The following is a 26519-nucleotide window of genomic DNA, read 5'->3' on the forward strand; positions in this document are numbered from 1 at the left end:
CAGTTGATATGCAGCTTCATCTTAGGTGTTGGACAGCCTTGATAAATTGTCTGCCTGTTCCCAGCAGGGTTTATTTCCAGATGTTTCCCTTAGCTCACGTTGGAGCAGCCCCAGATTATTCTGTGTCTGTATTGAATGGCCATTTGTAGTCTCCATAGTTTTTTGTACTTGCATCTCAGTATAATTTGATATGTACTTAATAAATGAACATTTGCTGGGGCTCCAGTGCTGCTAATATTGTGCTGCCACTGTACACAAAAAAGAAGACAGTTGGATAAATAATTTGGAAGCAAATATTAATCCTGGTGCTTATTGATACTTACGACTCTAACTGGTTCAGTAAATCTGCTGCAGCTTTGCATCCAGATTTTTTGACTTTTTTTTTGTAAAAATGTGTGAAAGTGAAACCCTAATGGTTTTTCACAAATTACTTTTCTATTTCAGGTGGCAAATCTGAGTGCCAAGGACAGCACTTACACATTGAAAGATTGTATGTACAAAGATGTACAGAAAGATTGGCCTGGCTACTCGGAAGGAGATCAGCAGTTACTGAAGAGGATACTTGTTCGGTAATTGTTCCACACTTTGATATCATCTGCTAGCTGGATCTCTTACTAATCTACTAATTTGGGCCTATAAATAATGAGCCAGAGGCTGGTGTAAATCAGGGTAGCTCGGTGAAGTCAATAGAACTACGTCAAGCAGATCTGGTTCATAGTGCCAAGTATTTGATTCTAACATGCAACCTATTTAATCTGCTACTAAATTTGGCTGGTGAATATGCTCAAGAGCATCAAAACTAGATGCAGTCTCTAGTAAACTTAGGAATTTCACAAGTTACATGTCACTGTATTCTTAACCAATGAAAATGCAAGCCACAGGGAAAATATCGGAGGAAAGGAAAGGCTATTCCTTCGATGGGAAGCTAATGATTGTTTAGAACTCCTGGAACAGAATTTTAGTTAGCGAGGGCATGTAGTTCTCCATCAAATTTGGCTCTTCGTTTCATGTTCCCTCTCCTTCATGTCACTTTGTTGCCTTGCTGTCCTCTGTGCACAGACTTCTGTTAGTCCCTTCCCCTGAGGACAGGTTATCCAGCGATGTGATTTCCCCCTTCTGCCCTGACATGCTGCTCAGCTACTGTGTTTCCTGCTCTTCTGGATGTTCGCCTCCCAATAATGGCTGTGTCTTTTTGTGGAAGCTTCTGTTTTAATCCTCTTGAGCCCTATCTGTGTGTACAGGTTTTGGTCGTGTTTAGCATAAATTGTTCTAGATGGAACAATCTAACACACTTTGTGTCCAAACACAAGTCTCTTAATTGTGTACCTGCTGTGCTACAGTTTGTGCCAGGTAACCCAGGGTTAACTGTGACTCAGGATCAATAATGTTAAACCTCATGTGGATAGAGATTAAAGCAAACAAGGCAGTGTAGCTCTGCATATGGCAGCCATCCTCCCTCTGCCCATTTACCTAGCCTTCACTGCCTAGGTGTCCACCTGGACAGAAGCCTCTTACCTTGTACATTTCCCTATTTACTAGCAGCCCCTCATAGAGGCAGCTAGGGTGGCTTCTCTGTTTCCTGCTGTTTTTTCAGGCCTTTGAGTCTTGCCTCATTAAAGCCTGTGGGATTGGAACCTTTATTTGGCAGGCAGAAAGAGTGAAAACATGTTTATTGCTGGGGGAGGGCAGTACGCAGACTGTTAGAATCTGTCCACTTCATCAGGTACTTGTCCCTAGGATTGAAAGTCTCCCTCAGTCTGGGAGTTCCCAGAAGAGACTCATCCGACCTTTGCAGCTATACCCCTTAAATTACAATGAGCCCTACAGATCTTTTAGGGGACTCCACTCTGTTCTACAAGTTTATAGACCCACTTCTGGTTTCTGCGTGTTTTTCTCAGTCCGTGCTGTTTGTTTGTGCAGGTAGAGACTTGATCTGGACTTGTTTTGAGACTTATTTCCGTTGTGATTTTGGTTAATATAAAATATAGCTTTTTGTTTGAACAGTTTTCATGATTTGAAAGCACAGTTGGCTTGAAGATGAGACTTTTTAAACCAACAAAGTCTGTAACACTAAATGTTCTTTGGCATACTTAGGAAAACTCAAACTGGTGTGTTGTTACCAATTTAAACATCCTTCATGCTGAATTATAGTTAAATGGAAAATTACAACTATCCGCATGGTCTGTATGGCTTTTTATAAAAAAAAAAAAAGTTGATTCTTCCTAGTAGAGAAGTGTTTACTGTTTTGCTTGAATTGTGGCATTCAGTTATGCAGCGATCTAAAAATAGACCCTGGAAAGGATGTATTCAGCTGTACAAACAAAGACCCGCTCAGCCAGTGCAGGTAATGAGACTACAAAATGGAAAAAACATGTCGTGTTGAAGCTGGTAGAAAAACACTCTCAGAGCACAGACACCAGATTTAGGGTTTTATGTAGTTTTGCCATGGTGGCCTCAATTGCTGCTTAGTTCTGTCCAATTGTTAAATATCCTTTGTCACTACTCTAGCTCTTTGTTTTTATGCTCGCAAAACACTTGGGATGGGTTAAGAATTGCTTTAATAATCCAGCTTTAGACATTTTAAATGGTTTCTAACAAAATTAATGTTGGGTTGATTTGCTTTTTCCAGCCTTCCTGCTGTGCTGTAGCGCAGTCTTTGGAGATCATGTCTCTGCTCTGGGCCCTAGAGCAGCATAGCAATGGCACGACAGCTGTGCTGCACTAAGCACTGGTGTAGATGCATACGATAGCAGTTAAAGGAGCCTGTCTGTCACTATAGGAACTCCACTTCCCCAGGCAATGGTAGCTAGGTCTACTGGAAGCATTCTTCTGCCGACCTAACTGTGTCTACGCCAGATTAGGCTGGCATAGCTACCGTGCTTAGGTGCAAATTCTTCACGCTCCTGGCCCTGAGCAGGTAACTATGTCAGCCTAAATTTTAACTGTAGGCCAGGCCTGAGTGTTAGCAACTTATATTGTGCATTGGATTCAGTGGCTTTATCCATTTTTGAATACCATTCATTTCAGTAAAGAAAGGCATTCTGGAATTGCTTTTGTTAACTAGTTGAGGAGGTGAATTCGTCGTACTTGAGGCTAGTCAATGAGAAACTGACTTTAAAATGTTAGTTAGTTGTAATCTATATGCATTGCCGCTAGTCCCCTTCATAGGTGTACAAATTACTGTCCACTCAAGCATGTTTCTTGATGACCGTTACCATTGAGGCATGGTTGTTTGGTTTATATTGTCTCTTCATTTAGTTTAAATCTCTTAATTAAGAGGATGTGGCTTTAAACATGGAAACTAACTGCTAAAGTATTGCTGGTGTGTAATCAAAGCTTCAGGTTAGGGAAAGAAACAAGTTCCTCTGAAATTTTGCGGATATCTCTGTAGTAGTCTTCTAGATTTGCAAAATAAATAAATACATTTTAAAAAATAACATTTGTCAATTTAAAGCTATCTATTGAATCATTTTATGGGAGAACTTAGATCTTGGTACTTAACATAGGCATGTGGGTTGTAGAACTGCTACAGTAAAACTTTCTTTGTTGTTCTAAATCCTCATCAGAGTTAACTTCTTTACAGATGCAACCTGATTCAGTAGAAGACATTTATTTCCTGAGTGATTTAAGACATGGGTTCTCTGGCTCATGCTGGAAAAGTCCCAGGGCAAAGTTAATGTTCTCTGAAACTTACTCTGGGAGCTATGGAACTGCATAGAAAAATGAGACTGATACTTAAAAGGAGGTGGATGGATTTAGCAATCAGAATGAACTGTATTATCTTGTTTTGATGCAAGAGGTTGCCATTTTATCTGAGACAGTACTGCAAGTGCAGCACTTGGAGCAATCGACTGGGAGGTGCAAGTTTAAAGGGTATTTATTATGGAGCCTGCCTGGTGCATAACAGATCAATGAGGTTCTTGTCAGAGATGCCACTCTTCTCCCTCTAACCACCCCAATGGTTCACTTTTAAGGGATAATTGTCCCACCCTCCCTGGACTAAAATGCTCTCCTAATGGTGAGATATTTTCTCCATTTAACACTTGAACTTACTTTCAAAGCAGGGACCCAGTAAGAATGTCTCTGCTTTGATTAATTTTTTGTAAGACAACCTTAACCCTACAAAACTGAAAAACGTTTGAAAAATCAGTGAGAATCTAAATGAATTCTGGTTACTAAAGGGCATCCATCAGTCGTCAAGCACTGGCTAGAACACACTGTGGCCATCCAGTACAGTCACTTGACTTTTTTCGTTTTAGTATAAATGTTTTATCTGACATGCCCCTGGAATAATTTTGTTGGAGTAGAATGAATTTCTACAGTAGCAATTTTTAGGTCTAGGCATCAGGGAAAACAAGCCGAAGGGTAAATGTGTAGAAAATAAGCTACCTCCCCATCAGGGAATGCTGACTCCAGTCTCTCAGGCAGGGGTACTCACTGCTCTGACTCAACCCTTAGAGGCACTGCATGGGCCTGTTCTCTCATGATGAACAAGCCTATGGTGGGGAAAGAGGGAGATTCCTTCAATATTTTGGTACCCTCAGTATTTTACTGGGCAGTTTTGTACGTCTTGAACTTGGTTTCCTTTCCTAGAGACTTGACTCGTCTGGGAATCTGCCTTTCCCTTTCTAAGGGCAGAGTAGCAGCTGTCCCTGAGGTAAGGAGGGTTTTCTCCCACACCAGCTATTGCTGCTTGCAGAATTTGTCAGTTGGAATGCTTAAGTCCCCACTGGCCCTTAGAGCTTGCAACTACTTTTGCCACTAGACCTCCAGGCCAATTGCATGGGATTATCAAACATGAGCATTGCTATGGGTACAGATTTATTGAATAACTTTGAGATGATCCTCTCATGCTAGAGGAGGGTCTTCAGTGCCACCTGATGCTTTTTTGTCCCTCAGGTACAGGGTCTAAACCACCATACATTCTGTTTTTCAGGAAGCTCTGTCAGCCCCAGAATGTTAGCAGTTTTGTGGGAGATGCTCCTTCCTTGAGTCCCCCAAAAGACAATGTGAACTCCTGTTCCCCTCCTCAGGTAGGTGGGTGAACTGCCGGGGCTAGTGTGTGGGGTAGCTTGGTGTCTGGTGATTAGCACAGGGCCTGGAGCCATCACAGTCTAAACCCAACAACTGGCTCAGTGTTGGGCTTTGGGGAGGTGGTTCAGCCTCTGCTTGCCCATCTGTAAAACTGGACATAGTTACTGCACAAGGGTGATGAAGATTAACCGACCTATAAAGCTTTGCATAAAGGTAGAGCATTATTGTGAGCGGCACACTAATCCATTTCCCCTCCTAAGATGCTGTGGTGTGCTGTCTCTGTGGGTCAGCAGCCAGCAGTCTGTAAGATTCTTAACCTCGCCTCTTAAATGCTTTGGAATGCTTACTGAAATCCTGTGGCAGTTCTGCTTCTCTGAGACTTAAACACTTTTTGAAAATTTTGAATTACCAATAATTTAGAGCCAGCCAGTAATGACCAGCTCCCAAGCACAAGTAAGGGCTTGTCTACATGCAAGGTACTATGCAGCAAGTCAAGGTGTGAATCTATAGTGCACCATCTTGCTGCTCAGTAACATCCCACGTCGAGATTGCTGCAGCACACTCTGGGGCTTTCACTATGCTTGCTGTGTACCTCATTCTCAAATTGAACTTTTTCTAAAATGAGTATTTATTTAGTATGTTTCATTCAAGAAAATCAAGGTGTTGCTGTTAACTATAATACAGGCCTTCGTTTAAGGTGAGTAAAAATTGGCCATTCTTTATTTGGTTTGTTTTCATCTGTCAGGATCTGCAGACACCAGAATGTGTGGGTCACACTTATTGGGGGTTGCTTGTAGTCTTCTCTATCTGCACAGCCCTGCACCTTGTAGCAAAGAGGTGGTAACAGTATTGAAAAGCCACCAGGAGGCATTGAGGAAGTGATGTGGTTGCCCCATAAATCCTTGGCAGAGTGCATATTTCCTCTCCACATCCCTCCTGATTGTAACTAGTCTGGAAATCAGGACTTCCTGTCACCAAGCATTCTTGGGCCTTCTCGAGTTGGCAAATGCGGGGAATTAACTGGAAGAAGAAAGCTAATTGGATGATTTCCAAATGCGCTTTGAGGGAACAAAAATTCCACTTGCAAACACAACAATCCTGTCTGAGACAGTAAAGACAATCATTAAATATCCAAAAGAAACACAATCAAAACTGTTCCCAGTATTCCAGTGGGTGCTAAATAATCCTGCCTCAGATTCTGTGCAGCCTTTTGCAGCAAGGCAAATGTACACTGTGGTACTGAAGGCTATCCAAGGTAATTTGGCTGCCTCTGAAACTGGATTTGGGCTGGCAGCCATAGCTGCTTGGCTCCAAGCTAAGCTTTTTGTACATTGACTGAAAGAAGCTTTTTTCAGTCAAAGTCTTCCTAAGCTAACCTGTAACCCCCAACAACCACCTGATTTAAGATGCAGATGTGGTTAGTTACCCTCATCCATCAGCAGTGGATTTATCACTGACAAGCATTTTCTCAAAGCATTATCTTCAGAACTCCATCCCAATAGGTCTGAAAGGGCAAGTGGAAAATTCCTGCCTTCTCTCTACTTCCAGCCTGCCAGGAGTTTTCCATATGTCAGTAGTTGTTAAGATTTAAGTGCTTAAGTTTCTGCATTTCTCTAGCATCTTTTGTACTGTGAACACACAGCTCTTTACAAACATTCAGCCTTGGGCCCACTTCACCTTCCTTGAATCCCTTTGAGGTGGGGAAGGATATTATCCCTATTTTATAGGGGAAGAGACTGAGGCACAAAGTTCAAGCGACTAACCAAAGGCCACAGAGTAAGTCAGTATCAGTCTAGAGTAGTATCCAGAAATCCTGACTCTTGGAGCTCTAACCACTGAATATGCTTCCTCCTTTGCCATTATCCTACGTAGGTGTTTTGCAAATGCAGCATCTTTCGCAAATACTTTTCAGATATGCTTTCCAGACGGAAGAGATTGCAGCCCTCTGTTTTGTTAGTGTTCTTCCATTACCCCTTGCATGGTGGTAGCTTTGCTCCAACTGGGTGAAATTTGAAACAAAAAAGTTGGAAAGAGACTGACGGGTTGGTTTGGGCTTCTACAGGAGAGGCAGAGAGCAGAATAGTACCAGTAATTACTTTTTAACCCTGACCCCTTACAGCTTTTTCTATCCACTTGCTCATAGAGCCTCTCTGGGTAAGGGCCTTCTAGTCCTGTGTAGCACTTCCACTCCTTTTCGTGTGGCTGTGCAGTTATTAGGGTCTCTAAGAGAATTAGCTGCTTGGGTAGCAGAATCAGGTTTCTCCTTGTATTGGATTGAAGGCTGGCAGTTTATACTCTAAGTCACAAGCTTGTCCTATCTGGGGTCTCCGGTGAGACAGCTTTATGGATTTGCATTGGATTCATAGATTCTAAGGCTAGAAGGATCCATTGTGATCATCTTGTCTGACCTCCTGTATAACACAGGCCAGAGACCTGCCCAAAAATAATTCCAAGAGCAGATCTATCAGAAAAACATCCCGTCTTGATTTAAACATTGCCAGTGATGGAGCATCCCCCACAAGCCTGGGTAAATTGTTCCAGTGGCTAATTACACTCACTGTTAAAAAATGTATGCCTTATTTCCAGTCTGAATTTGTGTTGCTTCAACTTCCAGCCAGTGGAGGATGTTAGACCTGTCTTCCCTAGAGTGAGGAGTCCAATATTAAATGTTTGTTTTGCATGCAGGGACTTATAGACTCTAATCAAGTCATCCCTTAACTTTTGTGTTAAGTTAAATAGAATGAGCTCCTTGTGTCTATCCAGGTCATTAACAAAAACGTTAAATATCAAGCCAAGAACTGATCCCTATGGTAACCCACTAAGACACAGCTGCTAGATGATTCCCGGTTTACAGTTCCGTTTTGAGACTCATCTGTTAGCCATCTTTCAATCCACTTACTGTGTGCTACATTAATTTTACATCGTTGTGGTTATTAATCAAAATGTCATACATTTGCAAGTCAAACACCTTACAGAAGTCTCATCAGCACTATCACCTTTATTCCTTAAACTTGTAATTTCATCAGAAAAACATATCAGGTTATACAGGATCTGTTTTCCATTAACCCGTATTGACTGCATTAATTAGATTATCCTCCTTTTATTCTTTAATTGAGTGCTGTATGTTACCGATAGGCCTAAGATTACCTGGGTCATCCTCTTCATCCTTTAAGTATGGGTACAACATTAGCTTACTTCTAGGTTTCTGGAACTTCTCCAGGTTCCAGTACTAACTGAAAATCAACTTTAATGGTTCAGCCAGCTTCTCAGCTAGCTCTTTGAAAACTCTTGGATGCTGATATTAGAAATGTTTAACTTTAGTAGCTACTGTTTAGTATCCTCCGGAGATACGAATGGAATGGAAAGTTTTATAATATGACTGCATCTGTGTGTCTCCTCTTCTCCCCCCCCTCCCCCACACACCCCTGAATGAAAATCTTTATTGAATGCCTTTCTGCGTTGGGCTGCTGGCCAAAGTACTTAATTTTTTTATTTCTGGTCTAGTGACTTTTTTGTTTGCTTATTGATACAGCACTGCCACCTACTGGTGAAGCAGAGTATTTAAAGCAAATGACTGATTTGAAATCACTGTCTTGTTAATCTTTAAAATGTTGTTCTTTGTCCTCAGAAACGATCCCAGCCTTTGGAATTCATTGATCCACTAGCCAACAAAAAGCCTAGGATATCTCACCTGGCCCATAGAACTCAGCCCACTTTCAATGGGAAACTGAACTCCTCAAACGGGAAAGATGCACCTACTCCTGCGGTGCAGTCGGCTGTGGCCGATTCTGTCAGCTCCGGCTCTCGCTTACCAGTTCTGGAGCTTCCAAGGCCTCGTGACGCCCTTTCCGATGTCAGCAGTGACCTAAGTCACAATGGCAGAGACTGTGAGAACCCAGAGGCAACTGACAGATTGACTAATCCTTTGTCAACAGACTGTCCCCAAACGAGCAAACACAACTGTAGCTCACTGTATGTGAAAACAAAGAAAAAATCCAAAAAGCACAAAGAAAAAGAGAGGAAAGAGAAAAGTGAAGAAAAATGCAAAGAGGAGAAGCAGGACTGTGAACTAATCAAGAAAGGTGACTTAAAAATTAATACCTCCAAGGGTGTCACAGGTATGTGAATTTTGAAACTCTCTGCCTGCCTGTATGAACAAATGGCTGCATGAAAAATATTGGTATAGATTGTGTTATGGTTTTTGAACAGAAACAGTGTCCTGCCTATAGATTTGCTAGTGAAACACTCTCACTATCTCTAGATCACATATGGGCTTTCTGTGCAGAGTATATCAAACTTTTCCTGCTTAACTTTTTTTATTTTATATGGTTTTGGAATCTACTTCTGACTGTGTCAAGTTTCTCCTAATTAAATTAAGCCTTGTATCAGTACGTGGATAGTCATTCTGGTCTGAATACCAGTTTGCAATTGAGTACGTATAGCTGCCACTCTATTTCCCAATGTATTTGCATTTTCATATTGTTGATGATGGTGTTGATTTTAACTCCATAATGGAAAAACTAGTCACATCAAAGTCTTTTAATGTTGGATACAACAGAAGCTGTAGATAAACTTAACATGATACCTGTTGTTGTTGTTAGGACTCGCAATAATGAACCTTATACTGTCTAGCTCGTTGTTTACCTGATCTAATTTTCTCAAGGATGGACAAAGCTACCAACATCTCAAGTGTTAAAAAAGGAAGAATGGAAAAAACAACTCCAATACAGTGTTTCAGAGATTACTTACCACGTAGAGTCACAGAAATTTCATGGGAAAACATCTGTTGGCTAATCTAGTCCATTCACCTGCTAGTGCAGTCGTGTTTCCTGTTTGCTACTGCTTTGTCAAGTCTAATTTATAATGTCTCAAGTGATACTGCTTCTGCTGCAGCCTTTGGAAATAGTAGTTCAGGGCTCTCAGATCTGTCATTAAATTACACATTACATCCAGCCTTTTTCCTTAATTTTACACCATGACTTCTAATTAAACTCCATTCTTAACCACACTAAATCCTCTCCACCTTTGATGCCTGAAAATGCATATAAATTCCTTTCTTTTGAGTAGAGTTTATCTTTTACAAGAGATACATTCTGTTAAAGCCCAAATACAAATGAAAAATAGAATGAACTGTTTTTGATAAAGGTACACACTTGTGTTAGAGAACAAACTTCCAGTTCAATATAGGTGAACTCAATAGAGAAGATATTAAATCTTGTAATTTCCCCCGTACCAGCCAAAGCAGTTCATGTACACAGGATCTGATTGTTGACAAGTGACTTTAACTGCTCTCGTGTAGGCTGTTTTGACCATTATAAATGGGGAAGGTTTTGGTACTTCAGGATGCTTTCCATTAATACATCAAACCTCATTTTACTATTTTGATCCTATTTACTGTGTGCCTCACTTTTCTGTGAAATTCTTCTCTTCCTGTTGCTTTTGTCTGTCTGACTGTCGTCTTGATTTTTGGCATAAGTCATACAGAAAATACATGCTATTTTCCTGACACTTCTTGTTCAGTAGCAAAATATTACAATTTTTTTTTAAATGAGCTACTTACTTTCTGGTTTGGGATTTTTAAAGTGTAAGGTAGAAAAGTGGTAAAACAGCAGTTTTGCAGTTCTGACTTGTTGCTGTATTAATGGGAACTGGGCTCGTTTCTTCTTGACTTGTCCCAGATACGTCATATCTACACATTAATAAAGTAACTTATTTTCCACAATTCCTAGCAGTGTTCCAAGTGATTGTAGATTATAAGTAACCATAAACAAAATGTAGTAGGTGATGCATAGATTCAGCATTGTAACTGATTGGGTAAATCTAGCTAGATTCACCTCCATACCTCCCAGATGCCTTATATAGAAGTTGAGTTTGTCCTTGCAGACTGTTGTAGTTGGAGATGAAGACCACGTTGGGATCTCCTGAGTTAGACAGTAGGTGGCACTCAAGGGCAAAATGAACCTCCTGATTTTATTTTTCTCTCCTCTCTGCTTTACTACTTACCCTTGTCCCAAATAGTCCTTCACTTCACTAACCCATGCTCAGGTAGGTAAGTAATTTGGTGGGGAGGACTCTCTCCGCTCACCATCAGAAATCAAGAATGCTGTACTCCTGCTGATAGTTCTTCTGCCCCCTTCCTGTTCCTGGTATGGTTTTCTTCACCTTAGGGAGGTCTTGGTACAACTTCCAACAGATGTATCTTAAAAGGGAGCATTGGGCAGCTCATCCTGGGGCAGGATTTATTACTTCAGAAGTAGCTTTGGGGTAACTACTCTAGAGGAATTTTAGGGGGAATGAAAACACCAAAGTAGTTGTAGCTGGTGCTATAAATGTAGATCTTGGGGAATATGTTACCATTCCTATGTAAAAAGAACTTGTGGCACCTCAGAGACTAACAAATCTATTTCAGCATGAGCTTTCGTGAGCTACAGCTCACTTCTTCAGATGCACCTGTAGCTCACGAAAGCTCATGCTGAAATAGATTTGTTAGCCTCTAAGGTGCCACAAGTACTCTTGTTCTTTTTGCGAATACAGACTAACACGACTGCTACTCTGAAACATTCCTGTGTAACTCATTTCTGTATTACAAGATCAATATATAGTCAGTCAGATTCTACTTGCTTTGCTGACTCATTTGCTTTGAAGCACATCGTACTTCTCCAGAATAGGATGAGTACACCCTCACTTCTATGGCTTTGAAGCTACCCCAGTTTGTCTCTGCAACTTGCTTTTTTCTCTCAGACTGCAGCTGACTTCCTAGTAGGGCCTATCAGAGCCATGCACACTTCTAACTTTTCAAGTTAATTTCCCGCTGCCTATGGGGTATCCTCCCCTGAGGTGGTCATAAGAACATAGCCATACCGTGTGCCAGTGGCCAGATGCTTCAGAGGGAGTGAACAGCAGAGGGCAGTTTTGAGTTACCAGTAACCAGTTACTGATCCATGAGAGGATAACTTTTATCCCATGACTACTTGATTTGCTTAAGAGCGTTTGCTGAGGAACCTTTTCAAAGGCATTCCGAAAGTCCAAGTACATTTTCAACTGGATTACTCTTGTCCACATGCTTCTTGATTCCCTCAGAGAATTCTAATAGATTGGTGAGGCATGATTTCGCTTTACAAAAGCTGTGTTGACTCTTCCACAACAAACTGTGTTCATCTATATGTCTGATCGTTCTGTTCTTTACTGTAGTTTCAACTAATTTGCCTGCTACTGAAATTAAGAATATTGGTGACCTGTAATTGCTAAGACCACCTCTGGAGCCTTCTTTACAAATAGTGTTATATTAGCTACCCTCCACTTACCTAGTACAGAGACTGATTTAAGTGGTAGGTAGTAGTTCTGCAATTTCATGTTTGAGTTCCTTCACAACTCTTGGGTGAATATTATCTGGTCCTTGTGACTTATTACTGTTTAATTTATTAATTTGTTCCAAAACCACCTCCTAATGACACTTCAATCTGGGACAGTTCCTCAGATTTGTCACCTGAAAGGAATAGTTAATTATGTGTTCAGCTCAAATTGAAGTCAGGTCTACCTTGGACCTAAATCTTATGCCTGCCAAGATCTGGTGTCATTCTCTTACCCCAAGAAAACCTTATGGGATTTTTAGGCGATGTCTATACTGGCAGTTGAACTACAAAACTTTTTTTGTCTTTCAGAGGAGTTATCTCTCCTCGCCCGAAAGACAAGTTTTTGCTGTGACGAGCGCCAGTATGAACAGTGCGTTGTCGGCAGGAACGCTCTTCTGCTGACAACGCCAACGCTGCTTGTGGGGAGTGGAAGTTTTTTGTTAGCTAGAGAGCTGACAGACAGTGGCTACAGTGCATGCCTTTTAGTGGCATGGCTATAGCAACACAACCATGTTGCTAAAAGCTGTGTAGTGTAGACATAGTCTTAGTCCTTTGCCAATTCACTTCCATTTGTCCCCAACTCCCAGTTTTCCTAGCTTTCTGGAGTAGAGTGCTTTCTGTTGTGCTCTGTGAGTGGATGGCCTAGTCTATAGACATGCATGAATAACAGCAGGCGTTTGCTTTATGAAGCAATGAATCTCTAAATGCAGTGTTGAACATGTCCCTGCATCCCATTCTGACATTCCTCCAGGAATCTATAGTGCGAATAGCAGTAAAACGTAGTATAGAATAGAAGGGAAAATAATTATACTCTGCTCAACTTTCTGATCTGGACTGCATTCATTTGTCTGGCAGTTCGCCGGTGCTGGGTCTAGTACATTCTCCCTGCTGGGAGGCGTGCAGCAATATTTATAAACTCGTTACGTTAAGAGATGTGTTTGCTGCTCAACACATTTGCAAATAGATGAATATTTGCTAAATCTTGCAGTACCAGCCACCTCATAACGTTAATACACTCTGCCTTTGGTCAGTTTAAACTAGAACCACAAACCCTTTTATATCAAGGAAAATGCATTTTGTAAATGGGGTATGAAGTTGAACTTTAGCTTTGTAAGATGTAGGGCTGATGCAAATGTGGGTTTTTATTTTTTGCAGGTTTAAATGGAACATGCAATAATTCTAGTGTACCAACCTCAACTTCGGAAATGGCAGATTATTTATTGTAAGTATCTTCACTGTATCATTACCTTGGGGTCCAGTACCAAACTACCCATCAAAACCAGCTAGTGACCAAGACAGACTAACTCAGTTATTTTCCGATTTCTACCTTAGAACTCGGTAAAAATTATTTGAAAAAAACCAAACACAAACCCAGGAATTGAATCCAAATTCACAGATGTATGGCCTTAAACTCCAACTAGGTGTTACAGCAGGTAGTGCTGCCAGCCCTCTTCTAGCCTCGTTGGGTCCATTTTGGGGTACCCAGGGATCATGCAGCCTTGTGCTTCATGAGGAGATGGAGAGGAGGGCATCTTTTATTCTGCTTGCAATGCAAAAATGGTCAGTCACAGCTTGGTGTATTAGAAGGTGTCATAAGCCTTCCCAAATCTGGACCTTAGCGTCCAGAAATCTGGGTGCCTGCATGAACCCCTCTAAGCTTAATTACCACTCAGATTTTATCTCGCTGCCACCAGCCAAAAATTCCAGGGTTTTGGCTCCCTCTGGTGTCCCCAAACCCTTCCCTGGGGAACCCCAAGACTCAGAAGCCCTGAGTCTTACCACAAAGGGAAATAACCCACTTCCCTTCCCCTTCTCTCCCACCCAGACTTTCCTTTCTGGGCTTAACCCTGAGAGTTACTGATTGCAATCTTCTTTACATCACATAAAAAAGAATACAACGATACCAAGAAGCATGTCTCCTTCTATCCACAAAGGACAAACCCCAAATACAAGGAAACAGAAATGATTCTATCTCTCTTCCCCCTCCACAATTCCCTGGTGCTGCAGAGTTTACCTCCGTAGATCTAAACAAAGAGAATTCCCCTCCCTCCGTTCTTAGCCACCAGAGAGAGAAACTCAAACAAGTTTAAAAAGAAAGAAAACACATAACATTGATCTCTGCATTAAGGTGACAATAACAGGGCTAATTACTTTAAAAAGAACAAATAGAAATAAACAGCCTTATTCACAAAGAGATGCAATTTATACATTCCAAGCACTAGACACCTGTAAATACAAAAAACAACAATAATACACACCGCCTATTGGTTCTTCTACCTTTGTACTAATAACTTGGAAACTGAAGATTAGAAGCTTGAAGATAGAAAGAAAGAAAAAATCCCCTCTCATAGCTGAGAGCCAGACAAAGAGGCAGACCCAAAAATTCCCTCCCCTGAGCTTTGAAAAAATCCAGTTTCCTGATTGGTCCTCTGCTCAGGTGTTTGGTTCTCTTTGTTAACCCTTTACAGATGAAAGAAACATTAACCCTTAGCTGTCTGTTTATGACAGAAGGTATGACTGTTTCCGGTGCTCTAATCAAAGTGATGGTTTTATTGGTATACAGGGGACTTCACAACTGAGTTCTTTGAGCTGATGTTGGCACTGCTGTTGAAGGAACTGAGGACTCTTTGAATGCAGCATGCATGTAGGATGTTACCTCTGATAGGCCACCATGGCTTTCTAGAGTGAGGAATCCTTGGGGGTTATAGCCAGAGAGAGAACACCTGAGCTGCCAGCCATATACTCAACCTTGTCTTTGGGTCTGATTTGAATGTTTGATATTTGAGTCATTGACTAGTCTGACCATCACCCCATGTAGCTGATACAGATGAGTGCCATACTATAGATATTTGCAACTTGCACTCATCTCCAGCAAGCGTCTGAGTTCCTCTTCCAACCAGGATGTTGACCAGCTCAGTGATTGACAGCTATTAGCTGGTGGAAATGACTATCAGTTTGGTGGTTTCTTGACCCATATTGGTGGCTTCTTTTGCCTGAGGTCACTCTGGCTTAAGTGTCCAGAAGTGAAACCAGTCAGGATGAGATGAGATGGCTAGGGCGCATCACTGGAGCCTCCTCTTCGTTTGTGCAATAAGTTTGTGTCAGTTCACAAAGACAAGGTCATTGAGGTGGTAATGCTGATTGGACCAGCTTTTGCTGATGAGAGAGACAAGCTTTCCAGCTACACAGAGCTCTTCCTCAGCTCTGGGAAAGGAACTTCCAGCATCACATCTAATACCTGGTTGAACAGATAGTTTAGCATAAATACTTACCAGATATTCTAAGGGACGATTCAAGGTGAAGTGGCTCGTTAACATCCCTGTATCATAGGATAAAAACGGGTGGGAGGTTAATAGTTACAGGTCATTGTAATAAGCCATAAATCCAATGTCTTTATTAAGACCATGATTTTAAGGCTCTGTCTACACCGCAAACCTCACAGCAGCACATCTATGTTACTATAAGCTCTCCTGTGTAGCCATTCTGTGCTGATGGGACAGAGCTGTCCCGTTGACGACATTCAACCACCCCAACAAATGGCGGTAGCTATGTCAGTGGGGGAGCCTCTTCTGCTGACATAGGACTGTCCACCCAGGTTGGTGAAACTTATGTCAGTCAGGTGTATTTTTTTTTTTTTCATACCCTAACTGATAAAAGTTTTACTAATAAAAGTGCTAGTGTAGACACAGCCTTAGTATCCAGCAAAATTATGAAGTTAAGTTCCCAGGCTCATCTTTTTGAAAATGTTGAGGGTGAGGATTGAAAGCTCAGGTACGGAGTGATTGCTTTGTGCCATCTCTCCTATGCAGTCTGGTTGTCAGTAGCCCAGTAAAACCACAACTTTGCAGCACAGAGAACAGTCATATCCTCTAAACTAATATGTAGTTGTGACACTCGGAGCACCTTTCCCAGCCCCGCGGAGGAATCTGTGTAGCTGGAACACTTGTCTCACCGACAGAAGTTGGTCCAATAAACAATATTACTTCACCCACCTTTTGTCTCTCTCATTCTGGGACCAACGTGGCTACCGCAACACTACATACAACATACATGTCAATTCAGTCACTTTAGTGATGCATTTTAATAAATTAGGCTTCCTTTAATACAGAGTCCTTCACTCTGTTCTCGTTCAGTCACTCAAGACCTGTGTTAGCCTGGCAGATCTCCAGCCCCCACTGTCACTGCTGCAAAGAGTAAGGTGAGAGATTGGTGCTATCACCTGTGGTAAACTTGTTAAAGCAGATGTGAGGTCAAACATGGAGATGAAAAGGGAAGAGTGGTCCCTTATATCGGACTAGATAGAAGGTGCCCTGCTGAAAGTCAGGTTAATTGTGTTTGATTAGACTGAGTGGCTTTTAACTGACCTACAAGCTGGCTCTTTGGATATGCATGGGCACTCTGTGTGTTCGGTTCGTGCAAGGTATTTTCAGAAGGTGAAGAAAGGGATATGTCCCCTTTTTTTAACATGGGAAGTGCTTTGTCTTCTGTGTTCTTGCAGTCCCCAGACCAGTGGGGGCCCAGTGCTGACTGAGGCATCCAGGTGCTGTTGCAATGCAAATAACACGGTTTGTCCTGGAAGGCAGGCGCCTGCCAGGCCAACTTCTTTGAACTCCAGTAACACTGCTGCTTGAAAAGAGACATTTGTTGTAAACTGCTGTTTAAACTCTGTTCCCTTCAGAAAATATGCCTCCATTTCCTCTTTGGAGCAGCGTCAGAGTTATAAGAATGACTTCAATGCAGAGTACAATGAGTACAGAGACTTGCACGCCCGGATAGAGAGAATAACTCGACGGTTCACCCAGTTAGATTCCCAGCTGAAGCAGCTTTCGCAGGGCTCTGAAGAATATAAGGTATAAGCAGGAATTTCTGTTTGAAAACTTAACCCTGCCCCTCACAGAGCTGTGGTTTGTCTGTCGTTCACATAGCTGCCGTGTTGGGGTATCTTGGGCGGACTTGCATTAGGCACTATGTGATTGTGTTAAATGTACTGTACACAGCCCTGAACTGATGGATGCAGAGCGTTCATGCAGCTGACAGCTCTTTAGGCGGTTTGTACAACAGCCCTGTGTTCTTTCAGTTAAACACATATTGTGGTACTTGTTGACAACGAGCAGCCTCAGTGAGACAATTGGTGTCCCCAGCCAAATCCTGCTGGCAGCAATTAGTATATCCTCACCAGAAAAATGATATTTCACCCGTATGGGACCTTATTAAAGATGGAAAGTGAGCTAATATGGGGTCATCTGTTTCTCCTGATGCTTTGATCTTAATACTAGAGTATTATTCAACCTGTCAGACTGATTTTAAGAGCTTTAACTATTCATTAGCTTGAGAAAATAAATTTCACTGAGGATAATAAACTGTTCTTTACAGAGCACTTCTTGTACTGCTCCAGTGTCCTTCCCCTCTTCCGAAATATGCTTTGTTTTGCTGTTGCTTTTTTTGGGACAGCAAAACAATTCAGCACTTGTCAGTGGAGGAAAGTTAAGCTACTTGCAGAGTAGACTAGGTAGCTCTCCTCAAGAATGGCATTCGTGGGGCCTGATCCTTCCAGCACTTGCTATTGGTGTAACCATTGCCATAGTGAGTCATTAAAGCCAATGAAACCACTCTCAGTAAAACACAGTTACTGTTGAAGGGATCAGACCCTTGTTTTGGATCAGCTAATTGTTGGGCAGCTGTACATATTTCAGACTCTGTCCCTGCCACATCTCCTCCACTAAATCGTAGCTGCTTTTTTTCCTTTTGATATTGAACATTCAGCTCTTTTATGTGAATGCAAATATACATTTTTTTTAATTTTTTTTCCGTTTAAGTTAGCATATCTCCTGTATGCTGTAGTGGAAATTCTGAACTGGCCACTTTTCAATTTGGAAAGGGCCAAGATGACCTAAAACACATCAAAATAATTCCAGGTGCAAGAAACTGGGGGGCTGGGTGGGGGGTGGGGGGGAATATACAGTAATTCTTTCCATGTGATAGTTTGATAAACAGCAACCTCTGGGAAAGAGGTCAGGGTCTCACTTGACTCAACTTTGAATAGTCAAAGGCCTTGGCTACACTGGTGCTTTACAGCGCTGCAACTTTCTTGCTCAGGGGTGTGAAAAACACCCCCCTGAGCGCAGCAAGTTCCAGCGCTGCAAAGCGCCAGTGTAAACAGTGCCCGAGCACTGGGAGCGCGGCTCCCAGCACTGTAAGCTAATCCCGACGGGGAGGTGGAGTACGTGCAGCGCTGCGCTGAGAGCTCTCTCCCAGCGCTGGCGCTGCGACCACACTCACACTTCAAAGCGCTGCCGCGGGAGCGCTCCCACGGCAGCGCTTTGGGGTTTCGAGTGTAGCCAAGCCCAAAGTGCCACTCCCTAAAGTAGGTTCCAGTTGTATTGTTTTTATGGAAACAAAGAACTTGATGATGTCCTTTCTTTTTCAGACTATCCATGATCAAATTTTACAGGAATATCGTAAAATTAAAAAGGTGAGTGAAAACTCTCAGCCACAAACTAAAATAATCCCTTTCTCCACTTTGCAGAGGCAAGGTTTATCTGATGTGATTTGTCTGGCTGCTATTTGTCAGGAAGGAAAGGGCTCCCTCTGCTGGTTAGATGGGGCTCAATGGCTGAGGCAAGGCCCTTCAGAGAGATGTTAGTCCAGGGGTAGGCAACCTATGGCACATGTGCCGCCGGCGGCACGTGAGCTGATTTTCAGTGGCACTCACACAGTCCAGGTCCTGGCCACTGGTCTGGGGGTTCTGCATTTTAATTTTAAATGAAGTTTCTTAAACATTTTTAAAAACCTTATTTACTTTACATACAACCATAGTTTAGTTATATATTATAGACTTATAGAAAGAGACCTTCTAAACACATTTAAAATGTATCACTGGCACAGGAAGCCTTAAATCTGAGTGAATGAAGACTCGGCACAGCACTTCTGAAAGGTTGCTGACCCCTGTGTTACTCAGCACTTTGTGTTGAATGAAATGCTGGCAAAAGAATGAACGAGTTACGTTTCTGCATTAGTGCCTGAGATTGCAAAAGGGCACCTCTGAGGCTTTGAGTGCACAGCCTGAGTGACAGTTATTGGAGTCCCCCTTGTTTTGTGGTGTCACTGACATTTCTCAATGCATGCGGATATTACACAGATGGACTGAGTATTAAAATCCTCCACTGAGGATACTGGCTTGCTGGTTTTATTCTTTGTGTAGCACCTGCAGTGTGTTGTGTGCCTCAGACCGATAAAACGACATGGTCCCTGCCCTGAGGGCTTGTAGTCTAGAGTGGTGAGGTAGAAATGCAAGGGGGCAGCGAGCCAGGCGGTGAGCAGTGACATGGGCGCACCTTGAACCACTGTGGTTTCTTTCTTACCAGTTTTTTAGTTTTGTGAAAGGGATTCTGAGCCCTCCCTTTGCTGAGGAGTTGGTGGGCTTTGTGAAGTGAGTTTCTGGGGCACTCTCCCCTGTGCTCCACTTCCGTTTTAGAAGGATCCCGTGTTTCAGCTCCAAGACAGAGAGGGAGGCAGCTGTGTGGGCTGCAGATAAAGCTGTTGTGCCATTGCTTGATAGCCTATCTACACAGGTGACCTCTGTGTCCCCTTTGCGGCCTTGTGGAAGAGGCCCTCACATCTCCCTTTGTTAGCTAATACCTAGGTTAGGGGCATTGCACGCCACATTGTACCCCGCATGGGGGCAGATACGGTAACTGCATATGTTTGTGCTCTTCCCACAATGCTGTTCGCTTCTGCTCACTTGCGTCAAGGTGTATATCCCACAATACCCTGCACAGCACAACTCAGCACTTGGCATAGGCAGATCTGGAACGTGTCAGAAACCAGACCACATGAATGTCTTGCCCTCAGCTTGGGAGGTGTCTTCCCAGCCCCTAGCACTTGGACTGTGGTGTCCGGGGAAGGAGATAAAGGAAGGTGCAGAACAAATTAACAAACAACTGGGTTGTATCTTACGTGATACATACAGTGCTTTTAACTTGTCCACAGCCCTACTAAAAAATATGATGACTATGAATGCATATTTCCAGCCATAACCTCCGTGTAAGGTGAACTGCAGGCTGCAGAAAACAGTTTCATGGAGGTGCTGCTTTGCCTTTAGACAATTTATGGGCTGCGCTTGGTTATTTGGTCTCTTGCAGTTTGATATTAAAATTTTTCAAGTGTAGTCAAAATCGCTCTCCTTCCAGCAATACCCTACTTAGCGTTCCTAATTCAGAGGCTGGGGGCCCCCCTTACAGCACAGACACTGAGGCCTATAGCCTTGCACTGTTAGGAGGGGCATTATCTTAATCTAAATGAAGTCTGGTTGCATTGATAAGGTTCTGTTGATAGTTTTATAAGGGTTTAATGTTTTAAGCATATTACACTTATGACGGTGTGTTGTAGATGGTAATATAACAACCTATTATAACCTGTAACAATTAACCATTTCTTGCAATGTCTATTAATCAACTTTTTATAAGTAATATAAAGTGACTCAAAAGTAATGGGCACCTCTTTCCCCTTCAGTCCTCCAGTCGTGGGAGAGTTCACTCCAGAGCTCCTCTCCTGAGAAATGTACAAATTGCTGGCCTGTGCCCTCCCAGATCTGCAACAATGCAACCTGCCATGATACGCGTTGCAGTACCTGCCCTTGCCTAACCCTAACCTCATAAAGGAAGAGGGGCTTATCGCGGTCTCCCACTTAAAGGGGCTGTTTTGCTTTTTTCCTGGAGTTACCCTGCTCAGAACAGCTTTCCAATTTTAGATTGAGGGTGGGTTGAGGAATAGAACTGGTCCACACAATCCAGGACCAGCACTGTTTGCTGTAACCTGGCAACAACAAATCCAAGTGCCTTTTTGAGGGAGAAGGAAAGAGCTTCCTGATGAAGAAACTTAATTGGATGGTAAAACTATTAGGCTTATCAGTGAGTCAGGGATGGTGACTGTCCATCCAGCGAAGGAACCAAACCTCAGTGCCTACTGTTAACTAGCATCAATATGGTTTGCATTTTGGGGCTGTCTGACCCACTCTCTGTGATGTGTGTTATTATAGAACTGGAGAACTATTAACTTTGGTAATTGTATCTTCCTTTTCCTTGCAGACAAACCCTAATTACAGCCAAGAAAAGAATCGCTGTGAATACCTTCACAACAAACTGGCTCATATAAAAAAACTGATAGCAGAGTATGACCAACAGCAGTTTTAGTCTTGGCACTAATATCTGGACTGGGTAGTGCAAAAAAAATTCACTTGGATGTTAGTTTCCTTTATACAACAAAAAAATAAATTCCTTTCAGAGCCAAGCACGAAGTCCTCGTGGTTGGAAGAACTTGGAGATGATTATGATGCGGAGTCTGTCACACCAGCATCTGAGCCAAGTAGTGAAACTAGCGTCTGGCATAGTCCTCTCAAGTTTTACCCTCTCTGAATGCTGGAAAGTAAAATAAAGGAAAATCTGCTTATTTGAAGCCAGCTTTTGACACTTAAGGGAAACTTGCCTAAAGTGAATAAAACTCCCAAAGGTAAAGAATCAATCGTTTTCATGGATAAAGTTTGGAATGAAGTTCAGTTCTTGCTGGTCCAGCTCTCGCTGTGCTGCATATTCTGTTCTGCAGATGGTGAGGAACTGGAATGCTGCTAAGTTACCTCCTTCTCTGGCACCTGCAATGTTCATATGCAAGCTGTCTGCGCTACATGACACCATGTTAAATGCTCAATTTCCCAGAGCTCTGGTTGGTCATTCCTGTTTCACTTCTCCAGTTTGTGCTCTCCTTGAGGTGGCTGTGTCAGCAGGAGGGAAACTGCCCAGGAATCTGCACCAAATGCTTTGTCTGATGCAGACTTTTGGATTCTTCATATATGAAATCTCTTATCCAGCTTGTGCATTTGGAAACAATCGGCGTAAACTTTGCCATGGCTTCTCCAGTGTGCACAATTCAGTCAGCCTGCATTATGCTTCATATACCAATGCCAGGAAGACTGAGGCCTGTCTGTCTTCGACTTTTATAGTTTTATACCAAGACAGCCAATTTTATTAATTGCTAATGAGACTGTGGTCTATTTTTCTATATATATAAAAAGAAGCATCTTTTCTAAAACTGCCTCCCTTTTCCTTTAGGCCAAGTGTCAGAACCTTCCCTGTCTTACAACTGCAGTGTTACTAACGCTCACTTGGTAATTACCCCGAGAAGTTGTTTTGTTGTTTGTTTGTAATGACCCTTAGAATGGGATAAAAAGGGGTGGGAGGGCGATGCTGCCTTGTTCTGTGTTCTGCACATTTCCAAAGAAGCAGCAGCAGAGAATCAAACGCTCAGAGTAGGAACCGGAAGAGACGTTTGAGAGAAGTAAGGTAGCATGTCCAGTGCAGGTCACTTACACTGTTGTGCTTTGGCCAACCTTTCCTCTGGATTTTTGGACTTGAAGGGACTACGTTAGAACATGGCCGAGGCATGAGGAACTCAGCAAAAAGCACAAGGGTGCCCTTCAGCGCTGTGGTTTTTACCTTTAATCCTGCCAGCCTGTGAGATTTTACTTGCTCCCACTTCCACTTTATCTTCCAAACAGCAGAGATTTTCTTTCATCCCCAGTTGTGGTTCCTTGCATCAGAAGAACGTGATCCTCTTAGAGAGTGAAATGGCAGAGTCAGGTCATCAGGAATAAGGGGGCGGGGGGGCGGAGGAATGACTAGTTCTTCTCTGACTAGGTTTTGTTTTGTGTTTCGCTGCCCAAGAAAATGTGGATCCATCTGAAATAATTCCATTCCAGCTGGACTCTATTGCTGCTAGTTTAATAGGCTTGTGCTCCAAAACTCTCACCACTTGTCATCTTAAAAGGCCCTTGTTCAAGGTGTAGATAGTTTTAAAGTGTCAGAATTTGTCTTTCCTGCCTAGTCCTCCAACACCAGTGGAATTGCCAATGCTGCGATAGTTTGCTCCCACAGGGATCTGGCTGAGTGCTAATGGGAGCCATTTGCATACACTGCTATGCCAGTTCTGGTACGGGGGTTCTGCAGCCATGATCCATGACTAGCCAGTGGCCAGTTACAATTTGCAGTCTAGCAGGAGGGCCTTGTGTTTTCAGAACCAAGCAGTAAAGGGTTAGTAAGGCCTTGGGAGGATAAGGAGGCTCTCACAGAGGTCTGCAGAATGACTTGGTGGAAGAACCCAGTGTTTTGTGGGAGTGAAGTCCTAGAAACAGCTGAAGTTTTAAGGAAAATTTTGGTGTCTTCGCTTCCCCTACCCACAGAGCAGACTAATGTTCCGTGGGGTAGGAGAGATGGGGAAGGTTATTCTTGTCTCGTGGACATAAGTAGCTGTCTTCAGAACATCTCATGCCTCACTGGGGCTTCCAGTGGCTAGGGGAAGCTGAAAAATATGGATGATTTTAAAGTGAAAAGCTTTTGTCAAATGAGTTTTTTTTCTCTCTTGATTTTACACGCATGAGTTCCCCCTCACCCCAACAGCAAGTGGTGGCTTCATGGGAATATCACAAACAAAGGACGTCCATTTTTCCTTGTCTGAGCTCAAAGCCTGCTAAAAACACGGGCGATCTGAAACAGCTTTGATCCAACAGACCTTCTGTAGCTGTGAGTTGCATCAAGATCTGTTTTATTAGAGCATCAGTGATCTGTTTTGTTCCAGCTGTGGTTAATTTGGGGGGTTACATTGCCCTGCTGTTGGGCTCCCTCTTCACCTTGTTTGGACTGTTGTCAGCAGAGATCTCTGGGCATATTGTGAGGATTCACAATGCAAGGCCCAAAAAGCAACTGAGTATGGCTATAGGCAGCTTCGCTAGCCGGCAGTTGTGGGAATCCAGCATTTTCTGGTGGCAGCACTAAATCTGTGTAAAGGCTGTGCCAGAAAGCAGCATTGTGATTTTGGGATGCAAACAGCAACATTCTGCCAGACAATGCAACCAGCTGGGCTTGAAAGAGTTTTTTTTCCCTCTCAGTGGCTTTCAGATTGGTGGTCTAATCTGTAGCACAAACAACATTTATCAGCCACCATGTTTTTTACCAAAAGAAACCCAAAGTATGCCTCCTGTTGAAAACGCAAGGAACCACAAAACTCCAAATGGCAGAAAAGGGCATCAGTTATGAACCAAGATAAATTCTTCCATAGAAACACATCTCGTTCTGATCCTTAATATTTTGAAAGGGTTTTTTGGAATTTTTTTTTTGAGGGAAGTAGAGATGGATCTCAGTCTTTATACATCTGCTATAAAATATTTTTGCAAACAGAGTTGTATACAAAGATGGATTATGTACATTTACGTGTATATTCTGGAACTTCTAGAATCGGAATATAAAGCTGAAAAAACCTTTAATGACTATCCAAACTGTGAGACCCAATTAGCTTAACAACTTTCTGCTTCATTTTCTTTTGGTCTGTGTTATGTAGTCAAATCTACCTTTTTTCTTTCTTTTTTTTTCCCCCTTTTCTTTTTAGAGAGTATGAAGCTAGGCAAATCTTGTGCTTTTTGGGTTAATAGAAACCAGTTCTAGATAATTATGATCTAACTTATTGATACTGTGTTTTACTTTGTAATATTGTACTGTGGATAAAACCATATTGAGCCATGGAGTTGGAGTTTACAAAGAGCTTTTCACTTTGCCAAAATGTTACAATTTAAAGGCAGCATACCCTTCAGCTTTCCTAATCTTTTCTTAAAGAGCTAGTGTCTTTTTGTACACTGAAAAGCTGAATGCTGATTTTGCAACATATAATAAATTCACTGTATTGGAAAACAAGCACAAGGTTGTATATTTCTTTTCAGAGTTCCTTTCTGAGGGTAAATGGCTGGCATAGGGTTTAACCCCCCAATAAAGAATGAACCAGAATTTTTGAAATATTGTGCTATAGTTCTGTATTACAAAATGTAAGGAGTTATCGCTGCAGTAGGGAGAGAAACAATGGCACAGGGTGTGGTCTGACACAGGTTGTGATAGGGGTACATCCCAGGGCTAGCATTCAGCCTGTCACCCGCAAAGGACTTGGTAACTCACCCAGGAAACATCATTGCACATGCAGAACAATGGAGCTTTCAGTGAGGTTTTTCTCTCTCTGTTCCTGTGTGACTGGGGGTCAGGGTGCTCAGAGAACTCCCTCCTGATTTGAATTCAGGATCAGCTGCCTTATGTCCTTGGAGCTTTAGGATCGGGTTGCTCTAATTGGCTCTGATTTTATCTCCTCTGTCCCCTGGTGGTTCTTAATCCAAAGCCCCGTCTGTCTGCAGTACCTAGGTACTTACCTATGCTCCACCACTGGAGCGATGCCTCTCAACCCCCTTCTGGGTAAAGTGTGGGCAAGGTGCTCTCTGAAGTGGACTAATCCTAATCTCAGAATGTTCTCGCTGGGGGATTAATAGTTATTTTTGTAAGCCCAGCCCTACTTGCCTGCGTCTGTTCGGGGGATGGAAGGGCTGCGAAAATAGAGACCTGTGACCCTGGTGGAAAATTTCACAAACGGCCGAGTCCCACTGCAAAAGGGACCAGGATGTCCCTGTTCCAGTACTGCTAATGCAGCTGCTTGACAGAAGGAATTAACATGCTTTCTACTTGGCCAACCTCAGCCTGTACAGCACATCTGGTTCCAAACTGGCTTAGTGAGGTATATGATAATGTTCAGCCACCAGGGGGCAGTACAGGGGTTCTCAAACCTTTGTGCTGGTGACTCTTCGACCCCCCACCCCAATTAAAAACACTTCTTCTTCTTTTCTATTTGGCACCATTATAAATGCTGGAGTCAAAGCAGGGTTTGGGGTAGAGGCTGACAGCTTGCGACCCTGTTTGGGAACTGGTGGGGCAGTGCTCTGACTGGCCTGGGTTGCTTAGTTGAGGACACATTCTTGTCAGTCTAAACTTTACTGTGTGTTTAATTTTCCACTGACTCAGGGAAAATCATCTTTGGCAGCAGCAACCCCATGCACATTCCCATCCTCAAGCCCAGTGGTGTGGAGAGCTTGAACTGGGGAGACGCTGTGGGTTGTGGAAGATCAGGGAGTCCCCTTGTGGCTCCAGCCCTTGAGGGGAAGGTGGGAGGGAATACTTTGCTCCATAGCTGATTCCCTTGGTTTGAGGCTGACTCATGAGAGAACACCTGGAAGAAAAGCAGAATTCTAACTGAAAACACACCAGGTCCTGGCGCCAA

At 42.7% G+C, this 26519-nt stretch overlaps 1 protein-coding gene across 1 annotated transcript in view; it reads left to right on the forward strand.

Annotated features, from left to right (window-relative positions):
- ELL (elongation factor for RNA polymerase II) overlaps window positions 1-25120 on the forward strand; it is an 89143-nt gene extending 64023 nt beyond the window's left edge. The window contains exons 6-12 of the mRNA XM_032782818.2: window positions 445-569; window positions 4937-5033; window positions 8663-9152; window positions 13542-13608; window positions 17065-17236; window positions 18814-18858; window positions 21473-25120. Coding sequence (XP_032638709.1) covers window positions 445-569; window positions 4937-5033; window positions 8663-9152; window positions 13542-13608; window positions 17065-17236; window positions 18814-18858; window positions 21473-21577 — 1101 coding nt within the window. The 3' untranslated portion in view covers window positions 21578-25120. The remainder of the gene's footprint in view (window positions 1-444; window positions 570-4936; window positions 5034-8662; window positions 9153-13541; window positions 13609-17064; window positions 17237-18813; window positions 18859-21472) is intronic.
- Window positions 25121-26519: the final 1399 nt, after the last annotated feature.

This window comes from Chelonoidis abingdonii, chromosome 11 (assembly GCF_003597395.2).
Source record: "Chelonoidis abingdonii isolate Lonesome George chromosome 11, CheloAbing_2.0, whole genome shotgun sequence".
In the NCBI taxonomy this organism is placed as follows: domain Eukaryota; kingdom Metazoa; phylum Chordata; order Testudines; family Testudinidae; genus Chelonoidis; species Chelonoidis abingdonii.